Source organism: Trichechus manatus, unplaced genomic scaffold (assembly GCF_000243295.1).
Source record: "Trichechus manatus latirostris isolate Lorelei unplaced genomic scaffold, TriManLat1.0 scaffold00002, whole genome shotgun sequence".
Lineage (NCBI taxonomy): Eukaryota > Metazoa > Chordata > Mammalia > Sirenia > Trichechidae > Trichechus > Trichechus manatus.
The window spans coordinates 11,012,218-11,029,100 of record NW_004443938.1 but is presented as its reverse complement, the minus strand read 5'-3'; the positions used below and the strand labels follow the sequence as shown (position 1 = coordinate 11,029,100).

At 46.1% G+C, this 16,883-nt stretch overlaps 2 protein-coding genes across 3 annotated transcripts in view; one reads left to right on the top strand and one right to left on the bottom strand.

Annotated features, from left to right (window-relative positions):
* The window catches only part of SOD2 (superoxide dismutase 2), a 12,192-nt gene extending 10,952 nt beyond the window's left edge, over positions 1–1,240 (bottom strand). Inside the window, exons 1-2 of the mRNA XM_023728677.1 lie at positions 1,007–1,240; positions 231–433 (exon numbers count right to left, since the gene is read on the bottom strand). Of these exons, the coding sequence (XP_023584445.1) occupies positions 231–433; positions 1,007–1,029 (226 nt within the window). The 5' untranslated portion in view covers positions 1,030–1,240. The remainder of the gene's footprint in view (positions 1–230; positions 434–1,006) is intronic.
* A 15,420-nt stretch (positions 1,241–16,660) lies between these two features.
* The window catches only part of WTAP (WT1 associated protein), a 33,465-nt gene continuing 33,242 nt past the window's right edge, over positions 16,661–16,883 (top strand). Inside the window, exon 1 of one of the 2 annotated variants that reach the window (XM_004368800.2) lies at positions 16,661–16,846. The gene's annotated coding sequence lies outside the window, so the exon portion shown is untranslated. The remainder of the gene's footprint in view (positions 16,847–16,883) is intronic. The other variant, XR_002823601.1, reaches the window with a different exon arrangement.

Here is a 16,883-nt window from a genome sequence, read left to right as displayed (position 1 = left end):
AAAAGTGTGAGAGACTTTCGTGCCTGAAGCACTAAGAACTGGTAAACACATGGAGTGGATTCACCTCCGTACACAGGCAGTTCTGTATGGCGACACCCCTCACTGTCTCATTTCCATTAGGACCAGGCAGCGTTTCTCTCTGTTGTACATATACGGTCACGATGACTTGGAGCCGACTCGACGCACACAATAACAACAGTTTCTCATCTGTTAAGCAGGATCACACATACCCTTTGCCAGCGCCTCTTTATACTTCTCCTCAGCGATGTTTAAGTTGTTCACGTAAGCGGCGTGGTGTTTGTTGTGGTGCAGCTGCATGATTTGAGCGTTAATGTACGGCTCCAGGGCGCCATAATCATACGGCAAGTCAGGCAGGCTGTGCTTCTGTCTGGAGCCCAAAGCTCCCAAAGCTGGTACCAGCTTCCTGCTCGTGCTGGAAAGACACAAAACACAGACCGATTCACTCGACACGAGCAGTCCCCTTAACGCGTGTGTGCCCGGCTACGTCGCTGAAGTTGTGAAAGAGCCCATCCATGCATCTCATGTCCTTTATGTGTGCACTCTCTGTCCTGCTGACCATGTTTTTTGAAGCAATACATTTGTTTGCCATTAAAAGTAACCGTCCTGAACCCACCCGCATATCTCTTTGCTGGGCTTTAGCCCTAGCACGTATCAGGATGCGTCCAACAGGGAACGTTTACATCGCCCCGGTCTTCCCTTTTAGACCGCAACGCCCACTTTAGGAAAAGGCGATACCCTTGGAGCCGGGAGATAACAGCCCGAGAACTGTCCTCGCTCCGCGCAGGCAGCCTGTGGAGACACCCGTGACCCCGCCAGGCCCGGCGGGGAGGGCGGAGCAGGGGGTGCAGGCCGGTCGCGCTCCATCCGCGCCGCCGCCGTCTCCCCGCGCACGCCGCCCTGCCCTCTGTGCCCTTGGGCCCAGTGCGAGCGTTCCCGCTGCAGCCGCGCGGTCCACTGTACCGACCGTGCCGCGGGCGCCTCTCACCTGCACGCCGCCCGGCACAACATGGCGCTGCGCAGATACTCCTCTCCACACGAAGCGCAGGTGCCGAGGCCAAGCGTGAGCTTTAAAGGCTGCCTGCCGACCACCCGCAAGGGCACCGCCACCGCCCCTTCCGGGAGGCCCCGCCCCTTCTTCCGGAAGGCCCCGCCCCTGCGCCGCTCCCATTCTCGGAGGGGGAAACACGGGAAAACCCGTGGACCTGCACCGCCTACGCTTGGCCCTGCGCACCCGGCCTAGGGAATTGAAAGCGAAAGCTGGAGACTTCCCAGGAGGATGCGGGAACTGCATGCAGTGCGTATTTGCCGCACTTCGTTGGGGTATCGCCAAAAGAAGGGTCCCCTAGCTACGTGTGCCAGTTGGTTACGGCCCACGCGGCCCTGCGGCTGCACGCCGGCAGTGAGTCTGCGGCCCCCGCCGCTAGGTGGTCGGTCTCTGGGCAGGTGCAGGCGGCCTGCCCGGTTCTCGCTATGCAGTGTTTGGGCAGCCGCGGGGTCAGGTGGTCGCTCAGGAAAGAAAGGCATGCGAGCTCTCCTGCTGGTCTGGGGGCTGCAACTGGCGCTGAGGAAGGTGGGTCCAAGGTGCTGGAGACGCCGCCCCAAGAGCGTGCTGGAGGAAGGCCAGTTCCCCTTTAGTCGGTTCTGGGCTCTTTCCACACCACTGCCCCGAAATTACCTTTCTTTGCTAAAGTAACTAACCTTGAGACCTCCTCCAGGCCAGAGCCAGGAGCCAGGCACACTTTCTCCCCAATAACCGCCTGATAATAGCGTTCTTGAACACCTGCAATGTACTGGGGACTGTCCTGGAGGATTTACGTGCATTCCCTTGTATTACCCCCGGGGTTGGTTTATTAACCCGTTAATGAAATAGTGAAGTTGGGCAGCTTGCCCTGGTAACACAGCTAGCAAGTAAAAGAGTCACGATTAGAATCCAAAGATCGTACCTGCTTGACCTCTGAGCCTTACCAATCAAGTTCTGTGTGTTTATTTAGAGTGACATCCACGAGCCAGCTGCTCTAGAGAAGATAAAAGAAACACAACAAGTTTCTTTTCTACAGTGCGTTACAGTCTAATAGGCTGTAAGTGCCAAATAGTTTCTCACTTTCTCAACAGTAACAAAAACAAACAAATGTCCTGAATTGCATAACTCTACCAGTACGTAGAAGTTAGGAAAGTTTTTACACTGTTGTTGGTGTGAGTTGGACCGTTAGTGAATAAAATAAAGGGAGACATTTAGTACATGCTCAAGCTTTCATCACTCTCTTCCACCCCCCTCTAGGGGCCTTGTGAGGGTGACTAGGCTTCGGGGAAGCGGAATGGGAAGGGCATTCAAACTGGAACCCCTGCACATGACTTCACAGCAGGACAGGCTGTGCTTGTTTACAACCAGAGGACTGTGACTAACGGTATGTGTTGGAGAGAAGGAGGAAATTCAGATTGGGACCAGGTTATAGTGGTCCTTTAAACCTCAGACAGGGCATAGGTTTGATATGCTTAGTGACAGAAGGTTAAGAAACATTTTAGCTGAGGAGTTTTTTAGGCAAGACACTCTGGTGTTGATACCATGAGGGCAGGCTAGTTGGGAAGCTGTTGAATTTATCCCAGCATAGGTACTAAGGGCCGGTTTTAGTGCACTAGCTATGGGAACTGGAAGAAGGCATTTTGAAGGACAAAACAGCAAAAGTCAGGGACAGGATTAGTCACTGTAATGAAAGGATAGATCTAGTGAAAACAGTGTTGGGCTGGATTCTTTCCCACGTTTGCCCCTTCCCCCCATGCCCTTGGAGAAAGGAGATCATGGAACCTGTGTGCCCTGAACATTGGGGTGAAGTTGGACATAGAACAAAACTAAGCCAGTCAGGCTGCTTTGGTGTACTTCTTGTTTGTAAGGATGGTGGTACTTTGAGACTCAGATTGTCCCCTAAGACATCCCTTTTGAACGAACAACAAAGATCGGGGGCAGAGGGTGGCAGTAACAGTCAGATTGAAGCATCTCTGACATCATTTCTGCCATCAGCCATATTCTTCCAGAAGACCACCCTAACTGTGAGAGTATCTAGGACTGAGACCAAGAGCTGGGGGGGGGACCCTTTTCTAGCTGAGTGTTCCTTTGATCGGTCACGTAGCCACCAGGGCAGTCTGATTCATGCTTCCTCTTGTGAAATCATGGTACCAGTGGGGTCCTCTTCTATGCCATTTGAGAGCCACAGACAACTGGAATGGAAGTGTCCCCAGACTTTCCTTCCTGGGCACTTGACGCCATGGTCCCTTGAAGACCAGCTGGTACCTCCACCTTCAGAAATGTCCTGACAAAAAGTGGGATCCTGTGTCCAGCTTCACCCGAATGTTCAGGGTACATAGTTTCCATGACCCCCTTTCTCCATGGACAAGGGGGTAAGGGGCAAACGTGGGAAAGAATCCAGCTCAACACTTTTTTAAAGCCTAAAACATCTCTTATTTCTCCCCCAATGCCCTTTCATATTTCCTGGTAGAAGAAGCTGCCAAACCAGCGTAGTGTGTCCGGAACACAAACCCCTTTACCTTTGATCCAGGCTTTGGGAAATTTAGTAACCACATTTTTAGGAGCAGCTGACACCATTAGGTTGGAGCTGGAAGGTGGAAGAGAAAGGATTTCAGTTACATAGTCTAACCTTCATGTTACATTATTATTCTCTGAACAACTGGGGCCTTACTATCCTCTGGGTGCTAAGCACTGTTATGAGTTGGCTACTGAGCCAGTCAATATCCCCACCCTCAGGAACTTTGTTATGGTCCTGGGGAGCCTGTCACCCAGGAAGGATAGTGGTGTTTGGGAGTGCCAGGAAGACTGAGCTAACAGGAAGGCCCAGGGCTACCCAATGAATGGCTGGAGCCTGAGGTCAGAAGCCAGATTCTTTAGAGTAGGGTGTGTCAGCCTCAGCACTAGTGATGTTTTGGGCCAGATAATTCTTTGTTGTGAGGGGCTGTCCTGTGCCTTGTAGGATGTTTGTCTGCATCCCTGGCCACTACCCACTAGATGCCAGTAGTTCCCACTCCCACCCCTAGTTGTGAGAACCAGATATCTTCAGACATTCTGGGGTCTTAAAAGCTTTCTAGCAGCCACCTAAGATACAACTATTGGCCTCTACTCGTCAGGAGCAAAAGAGTAAGAAGATAACCAAAATCACAGAGAAGAAACAAGTCTACAAGACTGATAGCCTACATGAACCATGACCTGAACTTCCCTGAGACCAGAAGAACTAGATGGTGCCCAGCTACCACTACTGACCAATCTGACAAGGGGCACAATAGATGATCGTGGTTAGAATGGGAGAAAAATGCAGAACAAAACTCAAATTCCTAAAAGTAGCCAGACTAATTGGACCGCCTGAGACTGGAGGACTCCCTAAGACTATCGCCCTGAGATGCTCTTTAAACCTTAAACCAAACTATCCCTTGAGATCACCTTTTAACAGAAAAGCAGAGTGACACACCAAGGATATTACCCGTTACATTGGTGTTCTACTGAAAAAATACCTGAATGAGTCCAAAAGGTCAACATTTAATCCAAAGCAAAGATGACAAGATAAGGAGGCAGGGAAACTAGAGTACTGGAAATGGAACAACTAGAACACAATGAGAATGTTGACACAATGTGAAAAACATGACTGTCATTGATCAATTTGTGTGGAAATTGTCAAAGGGGAACCTAACTTGCTGTGTAAACTTTCACCAAAAACACAATAAAATATTGTTAAAACAAGCAAACAAATACGTCCAGACGTTGTCGAATGTCCCCTGTGGGGGCCAGATCACCGCTGGTTGAAAACCACTGTCATAAGGTTAAACTATTGCAAAAAGGTCAAGCCAAGTGACTCAGTAAAAGACGCCAGACCATGGAAGGCAAAGTTGAGGGGTAGATCAAAGAGCATGGAGAGCGCAGCGGAAGATCCAAGCTTTTTGGGCTCCATCCTAAGACGCTGGCGGGAAGGGAGGGGATGCATTGACCACCTTGTATTTCATGATACGTCAGCTCCCCTGTCGTCAAGCCTTGTCTTTCTCACAGCAGTCATGCCTTGAAGTTTGGTCTGGTGAGTTTATGATTATTAGGAAGATAAACTAGGGGAGAATAAACAAGTTGTTAGGATCTGTTTTGAAGCAAGAATAATTGGTGAAAACAAACAAACAAATTAGAACCATGAATGAGGATAATAATATTGGAAAGAATGCGTGAACCCTACGTAGAAAAAGAAGATAATATGTACCCCATCACTCACAAGTTCCTGTATCAAAAAGGTAAACGCAGTTGTGAAAATTTACAAATGAAATTTAGCAGGCATTATTGGAGCAGCACCTGGGTGACACACACGGTTAAGCACTCAGCTACTAACTGAAAGGTTGGGGGTTTGAATCCACCCAGAGACACCTCAGAAGAAAGGTCTAGAGATTTACTTCCAAAAGATCACAACCATTGAAAACCTTCTGGAACGCAGTTCTACTCTGACCTCGTGGGGCCACCATGAGTGGGAACTGACTCGATGGCAGCTGCTTTTCTTCTGTGCGTGTGTGTTTGGGTTTTTTGTTTATTTGGTTTTGTTTTTTGAGCACTTTACTATGAGCAAAACACTGAGGTATTGGGCAAGGAGGGGAAACAGGACAGTGAGTCCAATTTTCTGTTACAGAAAGACAAACATGTAAAAAACCACAATAATAATAACAATAACAGCTATTGTTTATTGTGTACCTATGTGCCAGAATCTCTAATTGATTTTGTTTAATCCTCATGAATACCTTACCAAGTTTTACAAATTCAGCAAGATTAAGTAACTTTCCCAAAGTCACTGAGCTAGCATAAACAGTACAGAATTTAAACCTAGGTCTTTGTGACCCAAAGGCCCATGATTTTTCCACGACACCATGCTTTTTCCAGACAGAATAAATACAGTAGAAACTTTGTAATTCACGTTCCACTTTAACCGTTTGCCAAGTTAACAGCCATCCTCCAGTTCCCTGTAGAACATACTGGCAGATGCCCACAGTCCTCCAGTGATTGGGGCTAGATCGCTCACTGCTGCCCCCAACAGGTGAGTTGTATGGATAGCAAGAGTCAGGTGCTCGTGTGTTCCCAGAAAAGATTTGTGCATGTTTTTACTTGTTATTGAAATTATACCATTTAATTAAGTACTATGTACAATTACAAAATATGAGTGAAAAGAGTTATTTCAATGAAAACTAAATTGAATGCTTTGTAAAGACTCAATAAAAGTGAACCACTAAAAATAAAGCTGTTCAACTAGATGTGGGCAAAGCAAATATGTAAGATTGGGGACATTGTTAAACTATGGGAAGGATCAGATTGCTTTGCAGGTGTCTTTAAGTTCCTGCTCCACTTTAAAGAATTTAAGACAATGCCTTATTAGTCTGGAGATGAGTAACTCGGTAATCTTCTGGCTCTTCATCAGAGAATTATTATTAAATGAACATGTGTTTATATGTGTTAAGTAAAATTGTTTAAGGTATGTGACATGTTATTCTGACTCCCGCTTTGACTTTTTTGATCACATTGAATGAGAAGTCTTCATGTGTACCTGCTAAATGAAGTGAAGTATCTCTGTGAGGGCACTGTGGAAGCTGTGTTTAAATGTCTGAGCTTTGGGATACAAGGATTCCCTGGGTGGCACAAATGATTAAGCACTTAGCTACTATCTTGGATATCTAGTGCTACTGTAAACAGAAACAGCACAAGTGGATGGCTTTAACAAAGAGAAATTTATTCTCTCACAGTCTTGGGGGCTAGACATCCGAATTCAGGGTGTAAGCTCCAGGGGAAGGCTTTCTCTCTCTGTCCACTCTGGAGGAAAGTTCTTGTCATCAGTCTTCCCCAGTCAAGGAGCTTCTCAGCACAGGAACCCCAGGTCCAAAGGACACGCTCTTCTGGCTCTTGTTTCTCTGTGGTATGAGGTCCCCGTGTCTCTCTGCTCACTTCTCTCTTTTATATCTCAACATAGATTGACTTAGGACACAACCTAATGTTGTAGATTGAGTCTTGCCTCGTTAACATGACTGCTGCTAATCCCACCTCATTAGCATCATAGAGGTAGGATTTACCTACACACATAGGAAAATCACATCAGATGACAGATGGTGGACAATCACATAATACTGGGAATCATGGCCTAGCCAAGTTGACACACATTTTGGGGGACACAATTCAATCTATAACAGCTATTAACCAAAAGGTTGATGGTTTGAATTCACCCAGAGGCACCTCGGAAGAAAAGTCTAGTGATCTGCTTCTGAAAGATCACAGCATTGAAAACCCTATGGAGTACAGTTCTACTCTGCAACACATGGGGTTGCTATGAGTTGGAATTGACTCAATAGCAATGGGTTTGGGTATTTTTGGGGGGTATAATGTCTATTTTTGTTAAAATTTTACTTTCTACCCCATCCTGTCCTCTGCCGTTCTCAGCAGGTGAGTTTCCATTTCCCAGTGGCTGCCTCATGGTCACGCGGTAACTTCCATCGGCCTGAGCTTCTCTCAGCCAGTTAGGCGATGACAAGGATGGGAGGGGAAAAGGGGCCTTCTCCTCACACAGCCCTCTCTTCACAGGGAGGCAAATCTTTCTCAGAAGCCCCAGGAGACTTCTTGTGGTCCCTGCCAGAACGAGTCAATTGGCCAACTCTATCTGCAAGAAGACCATGATACCCATGATTGCCTTAGATCAGGAGTTCTCATCTGGGCATACTGCCCACCCAGGGGCTATTAGAAACATGGGTGCACTGTTGTTCCCCCCTCCAAAAAAATAGGTGTTCAATCCTCACCCATGTACCTGTAAATATGATCTTGTTTGGAGATAGGGTCTTTGAAGATGTTACCAGTGAAGTTAATGTGAGGAGGGTGAGTCCTAATCCAAAGGGACTGGTGTCCTATGAAAGAGAAGAGACACAGACACGCACAGAGGGAAGAACACCATGTGACGCCGTAGCTGCAAGCCAAGGAACACCTGGAGTTACCAGAAGCTGGGAGAGATCAGAAAGGGTCTTCCTCTAGAGACTTTGGAAAGAGCATGGCCCTGCCGACATCCTGAACTAAGACTACTAGCCTTTGGAACCTCGAGAAAATCAATTTCTGGGTATCACATCTCATACCGACTTCTCCCTCTTTTTTGATATGGAACAGACTAGCACATTCCCTTTGGGCTGCATCAATCCCTTCTTCTAATTATTTAACACCCCCTCCCCGGGACCTGTCGCCTCAGGCTGGGACTAGGCAGCGAAGTTCTGAGGGTCCACGCTGACTTGGCCTTGGCCAGTGGGCTCGGAGCAAGCATGTAGGTGTCTTGTTTCCTCACCAGGTGGTGCTCTTTCCCAGAGTGCTAGAGAGCGCTTCCTGTTTTCTCAATTTGTTGAAAATGTGAACCAAATGACTCAGATTCCGGGCACCCAGGTGGTGAAGTAATCTTACCCTGGTTGTCTTCCCCTATGAACCACATCACTGCAAACAAGTACTTAGAAGACTTTGCTGGTGTGGAAGCGGATGGGGCCTCCAGTTTTTGGGAGTGTTCGGCTGGAGTGTAGTGGTGATTGCCTAAAAGTTTTCTATCTGGCTAGACTGCCCCTTTCTTGGTCCTCTGACTAAAAGGAGCAGGGTTTTGTTGGGGACTTTTTTTTTTCTGTCTGCATCTGTTGGCATTTCCAGGTTGCTGGTTTCTGGGGTATGTGAGGCAAAAGGAGAACCCTGGAAGCTGCTCAGCATGTTGGTCCTCAGGTCCCAAGTTCCCTGGCCAGTTGGCCCCCTTCTCCCCACTTCTCAGAGCCTTCTCAGGTTTGCTTTACACATACTGTTAAGGATTTTTGGTTGTACTTAGTGAGAAGAAACTAGCAAAGTATGTGTACTCCGTTTTCCGAGAAGTGAAAGTCTCCCAGATGTGTATTTAGAAAGGGCTGTGGTACTTTGCTAGCGCAGCTCCAGAAAACAAATACAGATACTTTCAGTTGTCACATGACTAGAGAGGCACTATTGCATTTAGTGGATTGATCTAGGGATGCTCAATGTCCTAAAATGCACAGAACACTTTTGTACAAAAATAAGATTTGTCCTGCCCAAAATACCAATAGCACTCCTGTTAAGAAACATGACTTATACTAGTCATAATACATCCCGTGGGCTGACGACACTATGACTCAAACCAAATCAAGGAACTGTTAGAGAGGAAGAAGAGGTACGTGGCCACTGGGTGGGCTCCCAGCAGTGTCTGCCACAATATCCCAAGGAAGCTTGGAAGTGAGCAGCAATACTTAGTCACGCTGCCACACTGAATCCTTTTCAGAAAACTGCTGTTATTTGCACTGAATGGGTAACAAGGGGGAAAAAATTACTGGGATCAGGATAGTGAAATCTTCAAGGGCTTCCTTTATTTTTCTTAATGAAGGGATTTCCCAGAAACTGGACAAGCCTGTTTGCAAGACAGATGACCCCAAGTTATCCATGCTTCTGTCACCTCTGCTGACTAATGGATGGCCCTACCCCTACCCAGGAGTTGGGAATGTTTAAAATAGCCACTACTTGAGAGATTAAAATCTCCTTTGCTGACTCTGTACTTGGTACAATGTGGCAGGGAAGTGCTGTAAATTACTTAATATCGCCCTTCTAGCCATGGTCTTTGTAACTCCCACCAAATGACTGGGTAAAACCAAAAAAACCAAACCCATTGCCATCAAGTCGATTTTAACTCATAGGGACCCTATAGGACAGAGTAGAACTGCCCTGTAGAGTTTCCAAGGAGCTCCTGGTGGATTCAAACTGCCGACATTTTGGTTAGCAGCTGCAGCACTTAACCACTACGCCACCAGGGTGGGACTCTGTAAATGAGATACTTGTGGCCCACCAAGGGGATTGGATAGCTTTCTAATAATGTAAATAAGGTTCATGGCATACTTGTGGGGGCAGGGCCATGCAAATAAGGTATATGAACCCTAACGAGTTTGATCAGTTCTGCCATTCCACTAGGCTTAAAATGAGCGATCCCAGAGGCAGGAGGGGAGGATCTCAATACCACCAAGAAAGAAGAGCCTGGGGTGGAGTGCGTCCTTTGGACCCAGGATCCCTGTGCTGAGAACCTTCTAGATACATGTCATGGTTTGAATTATGTCCCCCCAAAACTGTGTGTATCAATTTGGCTAGGCCATGATTCCTGGTACTGTGTGATTTTCCTCTATGATGTTAATGAGGGAGGATGAGTGGCAGTTGTGCTAGTAAGGCAGGACCTGATCTACAAGACTGGATTGTGTCCTGAGGCAATCTCTTGAGATATAAAAGACAGAAGTGAGCAGTGAGACGGGGACCTCATACCATCAACAAAGCAGTGCCGGGGGCAGAGCGCATCCTTTGGACCGGGGTCCCTGCACCGAGAAGCTCCTAGTCTGGGGGAACACTGAAGAGAAGAAGGCCGACAGAGAGAAAAAAGCCTTCCCCTGGAGCTGATGCCCTGAATTTGGACTTTTAGCCTAGTTTGACTATGAGGAAATAAATTTCTCTTCATTAAAACCATCCACTTGTGGTATTTTTGTTATGGCAGCACTAGATGGCTAAGACAATCCAGGAGACAGAGGAGCTGGAACACAGAAGACAGCAAGAGACATTGGTTCCAGATGGCAGGAACCAGGAAATGGGCACAAGACAGATGCGGTGGGGCTTGGTGACCCATGGAGCTGGGAGTTGTAACACTTGCCCGAAAAGACCCTCAGCAGGGCCTGGCAGCAGAGGGTGAGAAGAAGCTGTCCTGAGTCATTTCTGATCCTGATCCTGATCCTGAATTGTACAGTGTTACTTCCCTAGTAAACCACTTAACTGTAAGTAATTCATGAGTTCCGTGAGACATTGCAGTGCATTACTGAACCCAAGAAGATAGGATGGAGAGTACTGAAGGGAAGGGAGTAGTTGATGTTCGAGATGATGGAGTGGTACAACAGCTTGGAAAAGCTGGACATTTGGGGCATCTTTAAACTCTGCCTCATGGGAACCAGCTTTGTGCTCATCCTTATAAAATAAATTATTTACGTAGGTATTTAGTAAATGTGTCTTGAGTATGTGATGAATATATTGATTCAGAACAAAACAAAGAAAACCTGGAAGGTTGTTCAGCTTATGTTCAAGGAGATAGGTACTTCAAGGAAATAGCATGTTTTTAAATTGTAAGTTACAGTGAAAATTATGATAGCAATCAAACTAGATTTTTTTATATATATATTTTATTGTACTTCAGGTGAAGGCTTACAGAACAAATAGTTTCTCATGAAACGGTAGTACACATGTTGTTTTATGACATTGGTTAACAACCTCACAACATATTAACCCTCTAACTTCTCAACCTTTTTTTTTCAAACTAGATTTTTTTAAAAAAAAATTTTTTTGGAGTTCCAATAGAGTTCTTTGTGGTCTGCAAAGAAAATGAAGACTAAACGTTATTGATTTTAATTATGGTTTAAAAAAAACTAAATGTTAGTTAAATCTGAACGATTAGACACATTGGGCTGTCACGTTAGTGAAGGACATTTTGAAAGTAAAAAAGAGTTGAATGGAGCATTGCTGCTCACAGTAAAATTTTATAAGAAAATCCTTAGAAAACCCACCAGATCAGAAAGAGAAAATTAGTCTAGAAAGTTTGGGTTAGCTCCCATATCAGGAAAACGACAGATCTCAGTGATTGACATATAGTAAGCTAAATAAATCATGTCTCTTAAGCTAATTGCAAAAGATGAATAGAAGTTCCCCTGGTAAGGAAGAGCATCCCAGACAGAAAGAATGGACTGAGCCAAGGTACTGGCTCACGAAACAGTATGGTGTCGTGTGCAGGGTCAGAATCACACCAGCCCTGAGCTCAAGAGAGTGTCAGCAAACCGCTGTCATCTTCTCAACCACCAATTCTGACCATTGCCTGGCTCCCTGGACTTGTCGGGTACCACGTGACAAAGGCCAGCCAGACTCACTGCAAAGGCCTTTTCCTTTCTTCTTCTGGCCTCCCTCTTCTCAATAGTTTATTAGGTGATTCCAAATCAAAGAAGTGGGAATATAGGTTGTAGGCTAAGTCATAGCTTATAGGCTTATGGGAAAGAAGTGGCCAATTTATTTAACATTAGTGTATTTTACATCAATGTAACTCAATCGTATGTGTCACCTGATACAGTAATATGTCACATCATACTTTGATGTCTTATTTGAAATGGTAGCTTGAAGCTGGTTGGATGTTGATACTGAGGACTGTGCTAGGCCTAACTCAGGGGCTCAATAAATATTATTGCTTATAGTTTCATTAAGTTGGTTTTTTTTTTAATAATTAATTTTGCTAGCATTGTGCATGAGGTCACCATGAGTTGGGGCAGACATGACAGACCCTAACAACAACATGTCAGAGTTGTACTACTACTGTTCCTCTTTGTCCTGTATTTTTGTAAACCGGAGGTACATATTATCAAGTTAAAACCGGTTGTTGTTGAGTCAGCTCCAACTCATGGACCCCATGTGGGTCAAAGTAGAACTGTGCTCCATAAGGTTTGCAGTGGCTGAATTTTTGGACGTAGATCACCAGGCCTTTCTTCCGAGGTACCTCTGGGTGGACTTGAACTTCCATCGGTTAGCAGCCATATGCATTAACCATTTGCAGCACCCAGGGACTCCTGTCCGACTGTTAAACCCATTGCCATCAAATTGATTCTGACTCACAGCAACCCTACAGGGCAGAGTAAAACTGAGCCATAGGGTTTCCGAGGCTGTAATCTTTATGGAAGAAGACTGCCACATTGTTCTTCCAAGGAGCAGCTGGTGAGTTCAAACCGCCGACCTTTCAGTTAGCAGCCTAGTGCTTAACAACTGTACTGCCAGGGCTCCTGTCCTCCTATCGTTGCTGTGTGCCATCCAGTCGATTCTGACTCACAGTGACCCAATAGGACAGAGCAGAACTTCCCCATAGAGTTTTCTAGGCTGAAATCTTTATGGGAGCATTTTGCCAGATAGTTCTCCCACAGACTGGCCGGTGGGTTCGAACTGCAGACCCTTTGGTTAGCAGCTAAGTGCTTAACTCAGGGCTTCAAACAAGTTCCTGCCAGTTCACACCCCTACTGAGATTTGCATTTCTAACAAGTTCTCAGGCGATGCTAGCGCTGCTGGTTAGGGACGAGTTCTGAGAACCACTAGTGGAGCAGTGGTTCCCAAACTTTATTATACATAAGAATCACCTGGGGAGCTTGTTAAACTGTAGACTGTGATTCAGTATATCTGGGGTGGAAATGCAAATTCTCAGCAGTGGTTCAAACCTGAACAAACCGGTTGCCACCAGGGCTCCTCCTACTACTATTACCAAGAACCAAATCCATCGCCATTGAATCGAACTCATAGCGACCCTACAGGACAGAGTAGAACTGCCCCATAGGGTTTCCAAGGAGTGGCTGGTGGATTTGAACTGCCGACTTGTTGGGTAGCAGCCATGGCTCACCCTAGCTCTTAACCACTGCGCCATCAGGGCTCCTCTCCTATTGCTTACATTAAATTTGATCCCATGGTTCAGGTGGTGGTGACTAGATGGCTCCACTATAAAGATGTGCTTTCCTCTTTACAATTAAATAAGGAACCTGTGGGGTGATAATTTGGTACTACTTGGATATTCTATTTCCCAGCCATCTATCACCTAACTTTTGATCCATTGATAATCCTTATTTCATTGAGGGTTGCATAATGGTTATTTTCTAATTATATCACTTGTTCTACATTTATTAGCTGGCATCCTATTGTAAAAAAGAGTTTTTTTCTCATCCACTGGGGATGAACCCAGGGCTTCAAACCTGAGAATTTGCATTTCTAACAAATTCTCTGACCATGCTAATACTCCTGGTTAGGGACCAATTCTGAGAATCACTAGCAGAGCAGTGGTTCTCAAAATTTATTATACATAAGAATCACCTGGGGACCTTGTTAAAGTGTAGCTTGTGATTCAGTATATCTGAGGTGGAAATGCAGTTTGCAGCAGGGCTTCAAACCCGAATGAACCAGTTCGAAGCCCTGGATAAACCACAGATCTCCTTTTTCAAAAAGGCAGATGTCTTAGTTGTCTAGTGCTGCTATAACAGAAATATCACAAGTGGATGGCTTTAACAAACTTATTTTCTCACAGTTTAAGAGGCTAGAATTCCAAATTCAGGGTGTAGGCTCTAGGGGAAGTCTTTCTCTCTCTGCCAGCTCTGGAGGAAGGTCCTTGTCTCTTCTGAGCTTCTGCTCCTGGGCAATTTTCATGTAGCCTGGTATCTCTCTTCCCCCATCATTGCCGCTTGCTTGCTTATATAATCTCCTTTATATCTCAAAAGAGATTGACTCAAGACACACCTGCCTGCAACAGTCCCAGTGTTAGCACTGAAGTCCAGCATCCCAGGTAAACCTTTAGTCCTGGGCAAATAGGGACAGTTGGTCACCTGAGTGCTTCTAGGCCCTTTCAGTGCACAGAACTAGAAAATTTATTTTTTAAATCATGTGTCCAAATTGTTATTTTCAATTTAAATTTAACATTACTGGGCTTTTCTGAACTTCTTTGATTTTATATCTCTTTTTTTTCTTACACTGAAAAGTCTTTGTACATAACATTAACCTAACTCATTTGTGTTATCACATGATACACATAGATTCAGAGCCACAGTAACAAAATTACCGTTCATTATAAACCACTGAGTGAAATTGAAGCTTCCTTTTGCTGTTCTTTTTCATCCTTAGAATATATCCCAAAAGATACGTCAGAGTACTGTGGTCAAAAGTCCTTTTCTCTTTTTAACAGTTGTTACCAATTTGAAGTAGAGTTAGGCTTTTGTTCCAACTTGCTTTCATTTTGGGGGTTTACTTTGTTTCCTTTTTTGTTTACTTTTTGACTATGTAAAACTTCAGAAGTTCAAAGTGAAGAGAGGTCTTGCTTCTATCTCTCTCCCCTTCACATCCTACCTCCCACACCCTCTATAGATGATGATTTTTATTAGTTTCTAGGATATTATTTCAATTTTTTTCTCACAAAATAAAAATGAGTGTGTGTGTGTGTATAAATGCCAGCCAGTTTCTTATTAATGGACACTTAGGTTATTTCCAAACTTTAGCTATGACAGATAGCACTGCAATGAATGAAACTCAAACCAAACCTCTTGCCATTGGGTGAATTAGACTCATGGCAACCCCATGTGTTACAGAGTAGATCCGCTCCATAGGGTTTTCTTGGCTGTAATCTTAACAAAAATAGATCACTAAGCCTTTCTTCACAGTACCCTGGGGTGGGTTTGAACCACCAACCTTTAGATTAGTAGTCCAGCACCAACAGTTTGTGTTGTTTTTATTGGTGGAGCTGTATCTTCAGACTAGTCCCTCGGTGGTGTCAAAAGTTAATGTGCTTAGCTGCTAATAGAAAGGTTGGAGGTTTGAGTCCACCCAGAGGTGCCCGGGGAAAAAAAGGCCTGGCGATCTAGTTTCGAAAAATCAGCCATAGAAAACTCTGTGGAGTATAGTTCTACTCTGACACACATGGGGTTATCATGAGTCAGAGTCCAGTCCAGGGCAACTGGACGGGATCTTCAGAATAACATTAGGGTTAGAAGTGGAATTGCAATAAAGATAAATGCATATGTAGTTTTGGTACTCCATAGAACATGAATCATCTTCCACTCCCAGCTTCTCCACAGACTTGTAACTTCAACGCATGTGACTTCAGGTGCGTTTTTGTGAGGTTGAGCATCCTTTCACGTTTAAAGACCATAGTTGTTCTTTGTCTATGACCTGTCTGTTCATCTCCTTGCCCGGTTTTCGTTCAGGATTTTGGTCTTTTTCTTTTCTGTTTTTAAGAGTTCCTGTAATAAAGTTCGCAAATATACCCTCCAGTCTGATCTGATTTGCTGGGAATATACCATGACTCCTTTGACTATCTGTGGTGTACTTGAATCTTACCCTTATAAGTCACTTCATGCCAGGACACCTTCTTTGGGGATAAACAGTTTTGGTAGAGTCAGCTATGGACACACCAATCAAAAGAATTGCCTGACCACTCATGGTAGACTGTTTCGTATCTACAGGTAAACATCGTTCTTATTAAATAGGCCAGATGCTTAAGGAATATATTTGCGTTACAAAACTTATTTCCTCGGATTCACTAACCTCACAGAGCTCGCCTTGCCCTTGTTTCCGAGCTAGCAAGGTGCTCCCAAAGGTGCTGACATCGGCACAACCTCCGTCTGCTACAGAACAATAGCTCCTTGGCTTCGCCCCCCAGAGATGTCAACGCGGGGACGAACCAAGCAGCCACGCGGCTGCATTACACGACGGAAGAAGGGGCTCCGGTCTCTGAAGTTCTCAAAACTTAAAAAGTGTGAAGTTCAGCGGTGCCAGTTTCCCAGCCCGCACTCACACCACTGCTTGCCTGCAGCCTCCCTGCTGGGCTCACACCTGGCCAGCTTGCGGAAGCATCTACGAGGAGCGCTGCCTCCCAAGCGGCCAATCACCGCGCCGCCGGCGCCAGATCCCTCCGCCGGGTCGCGCCGCAGCCGCAGGTGGCAGCGGTGAGCGCGTCCGCCGCCGCCGCGACCCCCGCCGCCCTTCCCGTGATGCTCTGCGGCTGACCCCCGGCCCCCGCCGCTCCGGCTCTCTCCCCTCCCCCACCGGGCTCCGGCGGCCGCGGGACTCCGAGCAGGGCCGGGCGGGCCGCGAGGGAGAGCTTTGCCATCGACGTCTCCAAGCCCAGACGCCTCCGGGGCCGCTGGTCCTCGCCCTTCCTCCCGCGGGTGGGGCGGCGCGGCGGGCGGTGCAGCGGCGCCCGGGAGGCGATTTGTGGTGAGCGGCGCGGGCGAACATGGCGGCGCGCGGCTGA